Genomic DNA, 14118 nt, shown 5'->3' on the forward strand with positions numbered 1-14118 from the left:
TAGAACTTTAATCACAGCTTGATCGTTCAACCCTGTTTGAAACAAAACAATGTCAGCATTAAAAAGCTCACAGTCCTTCTTAACTTTTTTCTGGAAAATAAAAATGCTGAAGCACTATTTTTTAAAAAAATTGTTCATAGGATCTGAGCATCTCTGACAAGGCCAGCACTTACTGCCCATCCCTAATTGCCCTTGAGAACGTGGTGGTGAGCCGCCTTCAATGGGTGTTCAGTTACTCACAGATTATTCCTGTTGTTGTAAACAGATTAAAACGCAAGCTGTGTAGTGATGGAGTTTTCCCTTGGGCAGATGATCCAATCTTTTAGAAGTTTGGGACAAATACCTCTGGAGCGGGTCGATATGTGCAGGAACTCCTCTCTGCAAAAAATATCTGAACACAGCTACATTCTAGATGCTCAAACTAGAAGTAGCAGCAGCTGGTTTTCCGAGCAGGACGCCTGGCAAGGCCTCAGCTTGCTTTTCAGCAGGGTGACCGAGAGCAGCATCATCAAATAGAAACTTTTGACCCAGCTGCAGGGCAACACCTTTTTTTATTCTTTCATGAGATATGGGTGTTGCTGGCAAGGTCAGCATTTCTTGCCCTTGAGAAGGTGCTGGTGAGCTGCCTACTTGACCTGCTGCAGTTCATGTGGTGTAGGTACACCCACAGTGCTGTAAGGGAAGGGAGTTCCAGTATTTTGACCCAGCAATAGCGAATGAGCAGCGATTTAAGTACAAGTCAGGATGGTGAATGGCTTGGATGGGGAACTTCCAGGTGGTGGTGTTCCCATGCGACTGCTGACTTTGTCCTTCTAGACGGCAGAGTTACAGGTATAGAAGGTGCCCTTGAAGGACCCTTGGTGAGTTGCTGCAGTGCATGTTGTAGATGGTACACACTGCTGCCACTGCATTGGTGGTGGAGGCAGTGGATCTTTAAGTTCGTGTATGGGGTGCCAATCAAGCGAGCTCTTATGTTCTGGATGGTGTCAAGCTTGTTGAATGTTGTTAGAGCTGCACTCATCCAGGCAAGTGGAGAGTATCCCATCACGCTCCTGACTTTTGCCTTGTAGATGGTGGACAGGCTTTGGGGAGTCGGGAGGTGAGTTACTCACTGCAGAATTCTCAGTTTCTGATCTGCACTTGTAGCCACAGTATTTATATGGCTGGTCCAGTTCAGTTTCTGGTCAATGGTAACCCCCAGGATGTTGATAGTGGAGGATTCAGTGATGATAATGCCATTGAATGGTAGTCATACTAAATCTCTACTCAAGGGTAATTAGGGATGGACAATAAATGCAGGCCTGACCAGTGATGCCTATATCCCATGAACGAATGTAAGACAGGCCCATGTGGTCTGGATGTCATGGAGAAAGAAACCCATACTAAAACCTATTGAGCATCAGGTGCTAGGTTTCCCACCTTGATACAATAAAGGGGCAGCTGCTTTTGTGAGACACAGACAGGGAGAAACAAGGCAGCTACTGCTGTGTGGATGCAGCATGTTAGCAAAAATCAACTTCTCTGTTAGAAGGAAAGGAACAGAATGGATGGGTCTTCTGGAGATTTAAGGAACAAGGAGTTGCTGAAGTAGGCCACGTTGTTGGAAATCAGAACTGGGCGACTCAAACTGAGTGAACTGTCTTTCAAAGGACATTAGCTATCTGGAGTGGCAGGGGTAAATGAACCTACTAGAAAGCTGGAAGTAAGTTGAGACTTGATCATGTAATGCTATATATCTGTCAGAAGTTGATGCACAGTGAAAGAAGTTGTAACACGTATCTCGATTGCATTTGTTAGTTAATGCAAAAGTACTTTACTTCGTTGCCTGTGAAGTAGTATCTGATTTATGTTGATTTCACTTTGCTCATTACAGTAAAAGCCTTAAACATTAAATCTTGTCCCTTGATTTATTTCGGCTGGTTGCTGAGAAATTCATTTTTTCTTAAAAGTTACCAGTCTCTGCGAGGATTGTAACAAATTGGGGTCTCTTGAGGGATTGATACCCAAAGGCTATAAACCAGGTGCTGTGGAATTTTCCAGAATTTAAACAAACAAGGTGTCACACAACATGTTTACTTTTGTCGCATTCAGTGAAAATTCTATTGCTCAGGAGTTTCTGGAAAGAGAAGACCTGTCTGTTAGTGCCTTGCAACAATTAACAAAGGTTAATTTGTAGGCTGTGGAAAAGAAATTAGAAGTTGACTTAAAGCAGGGGCTAAAAAGACAGAGGTTGTTGAAGTATTGGCTCAGAACTTGATCCGTGAGGAGGAAAAGGGTGATCCCAGGAGTACTCCAGTTGACCTAACTAGACTTCAATAGGAAATGAAACAACTTGAATTGGAGTCAGAAAAGCCAAAACTTGAATTAGAGAAAGAAAAATGGAAAAAACCTGAATTGGAAAGAGTAACTTGTATTTTGATAGTATTGTGGAAAAAAATCATTACCTTGGTAATGCTTTTTTCGTTACTGGGGGGAGGTGTTTCAGACGTCTGAATTTACAAGATGAGTGTGTTTTAAAATTTCTCTTTAACTTAAGGTGAAACAGGGAGTGGGGGGGGTGGGTGGGTGGAGTGGCGGGGTGTGAGGGAGAGTGATGGTGGTGGGATGGTGGCCATACTAATCTCTGCCCAGAGACAGGCCTATGTGGTCTGGTTATCATGGAGAAAGAAACCCAAACAGGAACCTATTGAAGGATCAGGTGACAGTTTTAACACCTTGGTATAGTAAGGGGTGTGAGGGAATTTGTATTCCCAGATTGTTTTGGTGTAGGGACAGGGTCCTGGTTGAAGAACTACAACTCCCAGCATATCTGGGGCTCCGACGCAAGTGAAAAGCATGGCAGGGAGACAGGCTGCACATGCTTGGTTTCCAGCCTTCTTTTGACAGCTGCAGGTCTTGGGCAGTGTATCTGCATGGTGGGGTTGGGCAGTGTGTCTGCATGGTGGGGTTGGGCAGTGTGTCTGCATGGTGGGCTTGGGGAGTGTGTCTGCATGGTGGACTTGGGCAGTGTGTCTGCATGGTGGGCTTGGGCAGTGTGTCTGCATGGTGGACTTGGGCAGTGTGTCCGCATGGTGGGCTTGGGCAGTGTGTCTGCATGGTGGGCTTGGGCAGTGTGTCTGCATGGTGGGCTTGGGCAGTGTATCTGCATGGTGGGGTTGGGCAGTGTGTCTGCATGGTGGGGTTGGGCAGTGTGTCTGCATGGTGGACTTGGGCAGTGTGTCTGCATGGTGGGCTTGGGCAGTGTATCTGCATGGTGGGCTTGGGCAGTGTGTCTGCATGGTGGGCTTGGGCAGTGTGTCTGCATGGTGGGCTTGGGCAGTGTATCTGCATGGTGGGCTTGGGCAGTGTATTTGCATGGTGGGCTTGGGCAGTGTATCTGCATGGTGGGCTTGGGCAGTGTGTCTGCATGGTGGGCTTGGGCAGTGTATCTGCATGGTGGGGTTGGGCAGTGTGTCTGCATGGTGGGCTTGGGCAGTGTATCTGCATGGTGGGCTTGGGCAGTGTATCTGCATGGTGGGCTTGGGCAGTGTGTCTGCATGGTGGGCTTGGGCAGTGTGTCTGCATGGTGGGCTTGGGCAGTGTGTCTGCATGGTGGGTTTGGGCAGTGTGTCTGCATGGTGGGTTTGGGGAGTGTGTCTGCATGGTGGGGTTGGGCAGTGTATCTGCATGGTGGGCTTGGGCAGTGTGTCTGCATGGTGGGCTTGGGCAGTGTGTCTGCATGGTGGGTTTGGGGAGTGTGTCTGCATGGTGGGGTTGGGCAGTGTGTCTTCATGGTGGGCTTGGGCAGTGTGTCTGCATGGTGGGCTTGGGCAGTGTGTCTGCATGGTGGGCTTGGACAGTGTATCTGCATGGTGGGCTTGGGCAGTGTGCATGGTGGGCTTGGGCAGTGTATCTGCATGGTGGGCTTGGGCAGTGTATCTGCATGGTGGGCTTGGGGAGTGTGTCTGCATGGTGGGCTTGGGCAGTGTATCTGCATGGTGGGCTTGGGCAGTGTATTTGCATGGTGGGCTTGGGCAGTGTATCTGCATGGTGGGCTTGGGCAGTGTGTCTGCATGGTGGCTTGGGCAGTGTGTCTGCATGGTGGGCTTGGGCAGTGTGTCTGCATGGTGGGCTTGGGCAGTGTGTCTGCATGGTGGGTTTGGGGAGTGTGTCTGCATGGTGGGGTTGGGCAGTGTGTCTGCATGGTGGGCTTGGGCAGTGTATCTGCATGGTGGGCTTGGGCAGTGTATCTGCATGGTGGGCTTGGAGAGTGTGTCTGCATGGTGGGCTTGGAGAGTGTGTCTGCATGGTGGGCTTGGGCAGTGTGTCTGCATGGTGGGCTTGGGCAGTGTGTCTGCATGGTGGGCTTGGGGAGTGTGTCTGCATGGTGGGCTTGGGCAGTGTGTCTGCATGGTGGGCTTGGGCAGTGTGTCTGCATGGTGGGCTTGGGCAGTGTGTCTGCATGGTGGGCTTGGGCAGTGTGTCTGCATGGTGGGCTTGGGCAGTGTGTCTGCATGGTGGGCTTGGGGAGTGTGTCTGCATGGTGGGCTTGGGCAGTGTGCCTGCATGGTGGGTTTGGGCAATGTGTCTGCATGGTGGGCTTGGGCAGTGTGTCAGCATGGTGGGCTTGGGGAGTGTGTCTGCATGGTGGGCTTGGGCAGTGTGCCTGCATGGTGGCGTGGCCATAGGTCTGGTGTTGTGGCGCAAAACACAGAGCCCACGTGCCGAGGTTAGTTTTGGGCTGTAGAGGCATAAATGTAAATGTTCTTGTTAGCTCTGTGCACGACTGGTGTTCAGGGAAGCCCAGAAGCAGTAGCTATTCAGTGCAGCTGGAAGTTGGAGTTCAGGGAGACCCAGGACCAGTAGTTGCTCGGTGCAGCTGAGAGCTGGGGCTCAGAGAGGCTCAGGAGCAGCAGATGCTTGCTGCAGATGGGTGTTGGGGCTCAAAGAAGTGCAGGAGAAGTGGTGTTCTTCTCCGAACAAATAGAGAGCTGGGATTGTGCCAGAGTTTAGATGCAATGGCGCATCGTTGTGAATCCAGTAGGACGTAGTCTCGGGAGAAGAGATTATGCAACTGGGAAGCGAGCAGTCATTGAGCAATCCAAGTTGGAATTGCTGTTGAGGGAAACCAGAAGCTATTTCCTCGAAAGAGACGTGCTGCAATCCCTTGTGAGGAAGACAGTTTAAAGGATTTTTGTGATTCACAGTGATCACTGATGTTTGGGTAGGTTGATGAGGAATTTGTGGCACATGTCTTGGGTTTGTCTATCAATTACTGTACAGTTTGTGTTCAACCACAGTTTGCTTGTTAATTCATATGTACCTTTTGTTAATTCTGTATGTTAGGCTATATAAGATATAAAATATTTACTGCTTGTTTTATTGACTCTTGTATTGTAAAATTTCTTCAGTTTGTTTAAAATTGTGGAATTTTGTGGCATTATTCTCTTAGTAAGTAACTGGGATTTAATGTTTTGTCTACTTTAAAGAAATGTTACTGGTGGGCCACCAGATCATAACAAATTTGGGGGTCTCACCCAGGGCCATAACAAAATAGGGGGTCTAGTCTGGGATCATAAAAAGGGGCAGCTGACACAGGCAGAGAGAGACAAGACTGTGTGCAGGATGGGAAGCAGGATGTTGGTAAGAATCTGCCCTCATGTTCAAACGAAGGGAACAGATGGGATTTTTGGAGATTTAAGGAACAAGGAGTTGTCATGGCGGGCCTTGCTGTTGGAAATTGGATGCAGAAGACTCAGGTTGTGAGGATCAACTATCCAAAAGGCACTGGAAGTTGCAACCCAGAGTTGCAGGAAGAAGTGAGCCTACTAGAAAGCTGGGTGTAACTTGGGACCCAATCTTGTAATGCTATATATCTGCCAGAAGTGCACAACGAATGGAGTTGTGGGAAGTATCTCGATTGCATTAATATTAATGCTAGTTAATGCAAAAGTACCTTATCTTTTGTTCAATGTGTTACTTGCCTGGTAATTAGTGTTTGATGCATGTTGATTTTAGTTTAGTTTGTTACAGTAAAAGTCTTAAAACATGAAATCTTGTCCCTTGGTTTATTTCATTCAGTCGTTGAGCAATTATTTTCTTTATTTAAATGTTATTGGTCTCTACGGAAAATACCATGCACTAGTTTTATAGAAAACGCAGCACACACGATACAGGTAAATTTACTTCACGTGTATATTTACTCAACAAACCTCTAGCACCATTCAGTAACATAGGAAGTAAAGCACTCATAACGATCAAAAAATCATTTGACAATGCTTTTTGTTGTACCATTTTACTAACAAACACAGAAAAAGGTTAAATTCACAGTTATACACCATGCGAATGTGTCTTGACATCACACACCCACTGACGGTGTCTTTTACTCATTTTTTGTATTTACTGATCAGAGATGTAATTAGCCACATCTGGATTCCCAATTAGTTACATGTGGCTAACGGCTAAGGTATTGGACAATAGTTGTCTTGAGTTCAGCTATCCATTTTGTAGTCTTTCTTTTCACTACATGGTTCTTGGAACTAAGTGCCTCAAACACAAACAATTACTTGTTATGGCGCTGAAACTTGGGTGCTCTGTCATAATTTACAAACAGCATTAAAATCACAAGAGAGCCTTGGGGGAGACAAAATGGAAAATTGAGCAATTTGCAGTAGTATGAAAAATACTTCAATACAGAAATGTTGGTTCCTTTTAAGATCATTTGACATTTTAGAAAGCTACAGTCCATGTAAAAAATATTCAGATATCTCACTTTTTAATAAACAATTTCACCCACGTTAAAATATATTTTGGTTGGGACACTTTGAAAACTTTTTTGAGCTTCCACCTCGGCTAACCAGCTACCCTGAAAGCTTGTGCACCTCTGGGATTTAGTTATGTAGGGAAGGTTGTTCAAGCATTTGTGTGTATTTTAGGGTTGCCAACCCTCCAGGATTGACCTGGATCTCCAAGGCATCAGTATGGGCAAACCCTGCAGAAAGTCAAAGGCTTTGAAAATAAATATTTTTTGTTAAATTTTCCTTGAATATTATTTATTAGGTATAAATGTATTGGGGCTACTGTCAAGGATCATTGCATTTAGTAACGATGAGTCTTTTTGACTTCTGAAATAGGGAGGCTGGATGTGTTGATAACCAACAAAGGGTGTGTGGTCACCCTATTTAAACCAGGCACACAATCAACCAGAGTTGGCAACCCTAGAGTATATGTGTGTGTGTGAGCGTGTCGGGGGAGAAACTAAAATTCAACAATTTAAAAACACTTTTTATATCAAAAATATATCAATGGCACAAACTATTTATAATTACAAAAAAGGTAGAAAGGTCTTGTCTTCGGCTAGACTTACAGACATGTTTCTAAGCTCCTCGGGCGAATTGACCATTCTGTAACCTAGCTGGGCCAGTGTCAAGTTGCAAAGGTTCTGCACCAACTCAACCATGTCGTAGCCAAGTTTGAACCTCCAGCCCTCGGCCGTGGCGGCTGAGTCCCGCACTGTGGCGTACTTGTGGTTGCCTGAGGCTCCGGCCCCTCGGGTATTGTTGAGGATCCATCGCTGCACATTGCTGTCCATCATGACTCCCAGGAACCGGTAGATCTCTTCCGTTTTCTTCTCGGGCTCCCTGGCGAGGTCCTCATAGCGGACCAGCATGTACCTGCCCTTCAGCCAGCTGGGGCGCCCCAGCCCGGTACCCACTGAGTTGACAAAGTCCTCGCAGGTGGCACTGAGGTGGGAAGCGTCCAGGTTGTAGGGTCTGCGCCCGCTGTTGCGCCAGATCTTCCAGGCACGGAAGCTCTCGGGGAAGGTGTCAATGCGCGAGGACAGGATGCCGCGGGGGTCCCTCACCAGCTGGATGACTTTGAGGTTGAGCCGGGGATCTTCCACCAGAGTGCGGAGGTCGCCAATCTCGGGGATTCTCACCGTCTTTATGGCGATGTGGTGCCGCCGGCTGCAGGCCTGGGTGGCCAGGGTCAGGTTGAGGGCGCCGCACCTCCGGACGCACTCACCTTCCTCCCAGCGCTCCGCCGCCCCCTCCTGCTCTAGCTCCCCTCCCAGGGCAGGCGGCAAAGTGGCACAGACGGGTGGCGAGCACAGCGCTTTGCTGGCCCCTCGGCGGAAGAGCCGCTGGGTTCGGTGCTTGTCTGGGGCCGGTTTGATGTAGGTCTCCAGGTCGTGTAGCTGGCAGTTGAAGAGGCTCCGAAGCAGGTCGCGGTATGCACCCAGCAGCAGGCGCCGGCCATCGGCAGCTGGCGAGGATGGGTGCCGGCTCCTCAGGCTGGTGTTGATGAGCGTGGTCTGCACGTGGTAGAGCGGCTCAAACAGGTAGAAAATGTCCGAGTGCTGGTTGAGCAGCTGCCCGATGAAGGAAGAGCCGCTGCGAGTGGTGGCCAGGATTAAGATGTGGGTGACAGGCTGGGGTTGGGGGTCACAGGAAGCGGCTAGACTTGGACCACAGCCTGTGTGCTTGGGGACGCGGCAGATGGTGAATGGTTTAGCGATGAATGTCCGGATGGCTGTATATTGAATGGCCAGCGAGGCCACGACCAGCAAGAGCACCGCTTTCCAGGAGCACTCCATGGCCGTAGACTTGTGTCCGGTCATTCAGTGTCCTGTGCTGTACCCTGCAAGAACATAAAATCCAAAGGAAGTCAATGCTGCCACCATTAGTCATTTAATTCTTCTGTTGAATACTAACCCCTCGTCCCCTACACACCCTGCACCTTTAAACGTTCTGCTTTCACATTTAGAGTTTTTTTTTTGCCCCCATTTTATTGGACGTAGGAACAACAGTAGGTCATTGACCCTATCCAGCTTGTTCCGCCACTCCATCAGATCATGACTGCTCCGTAGCTCATGTCCAATTCCCTGCCTTTGTTCCATATCCCTGGATACCCTCAACCAATGAAAATCAATCGATCTTAGTCTTTAAATGAAATCGGCTAACCTGTGCCATTAACATTCAGCCATTGAAAATGGAACATGCTGTGAGTGGATTAACCAAGTTCCGATGAAGTGCTCTACACCTGAAAGCTGAACTCACCTCTCTCTACAGATGATGACTGACCTACTGGGTGTGTTCTGCTTTTATTTCAGAATTCCAGCATCCAAAGTTATTTTGAGGAATTTTTTGGAAGTAGTAAAACAAAAATCGACATAAATTTTACTGATTATATCCTCCCAGTATAGCAATGTCAGCCCGCTTTAAATACCCATATAAAGTTGTCATATTTATATTTATATTTAATTAAATATCCATATGAAGTTGTCATATTTAACTTTATATTTAATTAAATACCCATATAAAGTTATAATATTTAAATTTATATTTAATTAAATACCAATAAAGAGTTGTAATATTTGGCCAAATCTTACTGGAAAAGTAACAGCAAGTTCACAATGCACAGAGATATTAATGCGCAAATCAGCCAACAGGTTCAGGGAATAAGAGATACCCACGAGTTTGCAAGTCTCCGGAACTTGCTGCTCAATTTACACATCGATAACAATGTGCGTTGTGAGCTCATCATTATTTTCCTGGAAGTTTTGACAATATTTTTGGTTTGGAGTTTTGCTGTCAGCGACAAAAATTGCATAATCTCTGTGATGTGGATTTCCTCTTTGCCAATATCAGTTTGAATCTGGCACCAGGTCAAGGGAATCTCCAGGCATCCAGCAACTGTGATGCCAGAAAACATATGGGAAGCAGCCAAACGCATTAAAGTATTCTCACAGACAGCAAACCAGGAAATGCAAACTGCTTAATCTCTTATCATTTTCAAATTTTACAGGTAGCAAAATAAATGACTGGTACACATTGGATTAAGGAAGGAACCAAATTCGCATAAACAAACTTTTAAAGGAAACGAAGAGTCATACAGACTCAAAATGTCAACTCTGTTTTTCTCTCCACAGATGCTGTCAGACCTGCTGAGTTTTTCCAGCATTTTCTGTTTTCATTTGAAAGAATTGTATTGTTTTAATGTGTGAAATTTCTCATCATACTGGAGAGATTTAATTTTCAACAAATATAACATGATTCTTCCAGGGTCAGTGAAAGCGTTCAGTAGTAATCATGAACTTAAAAACCCAGCTGCACTTCTTTCAACAAAGTGTAACTTTTTCAAGGGTTGGTACAGTGAGACTAATAGTATAAGAGCGGAAGTTCCCATCAGTTCGGTGATTTCTAATTGACTGAAGTTGGGAGACCTCACCAGTGCGCCCTCTGTAAAGTTATATAATCACTGACATCAACTTCTGGGTTTCCACATTCAACTATACATGTCCAGACTCCAGAAGTTGCTGTCAGTTCCAGAGAAGTTACAATGGCAAATGCTGAAGTTTCGTCATCATTATCACCTCTAAAATTCAGGCTAATTCCTTTACTTATTACTTGACCTTAAGTTTAAGAACTAACTAACCAGCTACAACCAGCTCCTGCCTATTGTGGATAAGTTCTAAAGAAAGACAAAGTTCCAAACATTAATCACACTGTTGATTCTACACAAATCAACTGACCAGTACTTTTCTCATGATATGTCCAACATAAGCAAGGCCAGCAATTATTGCCCTTGAGAAGGTGGTGACAAGCCGCCTTCTTGAAATGCTGCAATCCATGTAGTGTATGTCCACCCGCAGTGCTGCTACAGAGCGGGTTCCAGGATTTTAACCCAGTGACAGTGAATTAAGAAGCGGCAAAATAGCTCCAAGCCAGAATCATGTGTGCCTTGGAGGGGAACTTGAAGAAGATGGTGTTCTTATGCACCTGCTGCCCTTATCCATTTAGCCCTTGTTTTCTATCAGATTTTCAACATTTGCAGATTTCTATACATGTCTGTGTAAAGGGTGCATTTTAATTACCTCTCGGCCAGTCAAACATATTGTGGATTTTACAGGTACCAAGCTTCAAAGAGGCCACAATACCATGGTGTGGTCAGGTAGGATGAAGAGCAGTGGGAGAAGATTTGTGAGGAGCGCAGATGCCAACATAGAGCCACTGGGTTGAATGGCCTGTTTCTGTGTAGTACATGGTGTATACAAGAAATAGGAGCAGAAGTAGACTATATAGCCCATCAAGCCTGCTCGCCATTCAAAATGATCATGGCTGATCTTGGGCTTGGACTCCACTTTCTCATCTGCTCCCCATATCCCTTGATTCCCTTAGAGATCAAAGATTTGTCTATCCGAGCCTTAACTGTGGAGCATCTTCTGGTGGTAGAGAATTCCAAAATTCACAACCCTTTGAAAGAAGTTTCTCCTCATCTCAGTCCTCAATGATCAGCCCTTTATCCTGAGGCTTGTTTTAAATTCATTTACAGGTGTGGGCTTCGCTGGCTAGGCCAGCATTTTTGCCCATCCCTAATTGCCCTTGAGAAGGCGGTGGTGAGCTGCCTTCTTGAATCGCTGTACTCCCTGTGGTGTAGGTACACCCACAGTGCTGTCAGGGAGGGAGTTCCAGGATTTTGACCCAGCAACAGTGAAGGGACGACTATATATTTCCAAGTCAGGATGGCGCGTGGTTTGGGGGGGAACTTCTAGATGGTGGTGTTTCCATGTGTCTGCTGTCCTTGTCCTTCTAGATGGTAGTGGTCATGGGTTTGGAAGGTGCTGTCTAAGGAATCTTGGTGAGATTCTGCAGTGCACCTAGCAAACGGTACACAGCTGCCACTGTGCGTCAGTGATGGAGGGAGTGAATGTTTGTGGATGGGGTGCCAATCAAGCGGGCTGCTTTGTCCTGGATGGTCCCAAGCTTCCTGAGTGCTGTTGGAGCTGCACTCATCCAGGCAAGTGGGGAGTATTCCATCACACTCCTGACTTGTGTCTTGTAGATGGTGGACAGGCTTTTGGGAGTCAGGAGGTGAGTTAATCGCTGCAGGATTTCTAGCCTCTGACCTCTCACAGTATTTATATGGCTAGCCCAGTTCAGTTTCTGGTCAATGGTAACCACAGGAAGTTGATAATGGGAGATTCAGCAATGATAATGTCATTGAATATCAAAGGGCAATAGTTAGATTATCTCTTGTTGGAGATGGTCATTGCCTGACACTTGTGGGAAGGAAATCTGCCATCCTTACTTGGTCTGGCCTACAGCACGGTGATTGGCTCTTAACGAGCCTCTGAAATGGTCTGGCAAGCTGCTGGGTTCAAGGGGAATTACAGATGGGCAACAATTGCTGGCCTTGTTACTGATGCCAACGTCCCATAAAAGAAATAAAGAAAAATCACCGTTCCCTTACTGGCTGTACAAAAATACTGGGGGGCAAACTGTACTGATACACCAGGGAAAAGAGCTGCTGCGAGGTTTTGCTGCTTTGGCGTTCTGGGGGCTGGGTCGGTAAGTGCAGCGAGTCCTTTAAAAGCCCATTGATTTCGGTGGGACCTGAAAATCCCACCGGTGGGAGGGAACGTAAAATCCCACCGATGGTGGGGGCGAAGAACAAGTTGAAAAGTGATTGCAATAACATCTTGAGTTTGTCAGAACTGTGCAAACAGGAATGTCGGCATTTTAGAAGAGTTTGTACCAAATTGAAATATATCCCAAAGGAGTTTATCATCAGCTGCAGAAATTCAATTTAGGCTGTAGTTCATCTGCTTGGCTTGGCAGCTAGGGTTCCACAAGCACCAGAATATTCTGTCCAGGTGGCATTTGTTAAAAATATTGTGTGACCAGTGTGGGAACAAAATAAAGTGAGGAGAATAAATTCTCAGAGCAAAAATGGGCTAAACATCACACACTGGGACAGAAACTAGGATTATACATCACAAACTGGGACAATAACTGGGATTATACATCACAAACTGGGACAGTAACTAGGATTATACAGCACAAACTGAGACAGTAACTAGGATTATAAATCACAAACTGGGATAGTAACTGGGATTTTCCATCAAACACTGGGACAGTACCTGAGATTATACATCATACGCTGGGACTATACATAACATACTGGGAAAGTAACTGGCATTATACATCACACAGTGGGACAGTATTTGGGATTGTACTTCACACGCTGGGACAATAACTGGGATTATACATCACACACTGGGACAGTGACTGGGATTATCCATCACACAATGGGACAGTAACTGGGATTATACATCACACACTGGGACAGTGACTGGGATTTGCACCACACACTGGGACAGTAACTGGGATTATCCATCACAAACTGTGACAATAACTGGGACAAAACATCACAATCTGGGACAGTAACTGGGATTGTACATCACAATCTGGGATAGTAACTGGGATTATACGTCACACACTGGGACAGTAAGTGGGATTGTACTTCACAAACTGGGACAGTAACTGGGATTATAAATCACCCACTGGGACAGTAACTGGTATTATACATTACACACAGGGACAGTAACTGTGATTATACAGCACAAACACGGTCAGTAACTGAGATTCTATATCGCAAACTAGGAAATTGGCTGGGATTATACGTCACACGCTGGGACAGTGACTGGGATTATCCATCACACACTGGGATAGTAACTGGGATTATACATCACACACTGGGACAGTGACTGGGATTGTACATCACAAACTGGGACAATAAATGTGATTATACATCACACACTGGGACAGTAACTGGGATAAAACATCATAAACCAGGACAGTAAGCGGGATAATACATCACTAACTGGCATAGTAACTGGGATTATAAATCGCACATTGGGACAGTAACTGGGATTTTCCATCACACACTGGAACAGTAAATGGGATTATACATCACAAAGTGGGAGAGTAACGGGGATAATACATCACACACTGGGACCGTAACGGATTATACATAACAGACTGAGACAGTAAATAGGATTATACATCAGACACTGGGATTATACATCACACAATGGGACTTTAACTGGGATTATACATCACAAACTGGGACGGTAACTGGGATTATACATCACACACATGGACTGTAACTGCGATAACACATGAAACACTGGGACAGTTACAGGAATTATACATCACACATTGGGACAGTAACTGGGATTATACATCATACACTGGGAGAGTAACTGGTATTATACATCGCACACAGGGACTCTAAATGTGATTACACACCACACACTGGGAAAGTAACTGGGATTATACGTCACAAACTGGGACA

General features: G+C 46.0%; 1 protein-coding gene across 1 annotated transcript in view; it reads right to left on the bottom strand.

Moving 5' to 3' along the window:
• Window positions 1-6862: 6862 nt before the first annotated feature.
• Window positions 6863-14118, bottom strand: part of chst1 (carbohydrate (keratan sulfate Gal-6) sulfotransferase 1) — a 497496-nt gene continuing 490240 nt past the window's right edge. The window contains exon 2 of the mRNA XM_041198193.1: window positions 6863-8619. Within this exon, the coding sequence (XP_041054127.1) occupies window positions 7304-8599 (1296 nt within the window). The 5' untranslated portion in view covers window positions 8600-8619 and the 3' untranslated portion in view covers window positions 6863-7303. The remainder of the gene's footprint in view (window positions 8620-14118) is intronic.

Source organism: Carcharodon carcharias, chromosome 10 (genome assembly GCF_017639515.1).
Source record: "Carcharodon carcharias isolate sCarCar2 chromosome 10, sCarCar2.pri, whole genome shotgun sequence".
Lineage (NCBI taxonomy): Eukaryota > Metazoa > Chordata > Chondrichthyes > Lamniformes > Lamnidae > Carcharodon > Carcharodon carcharias.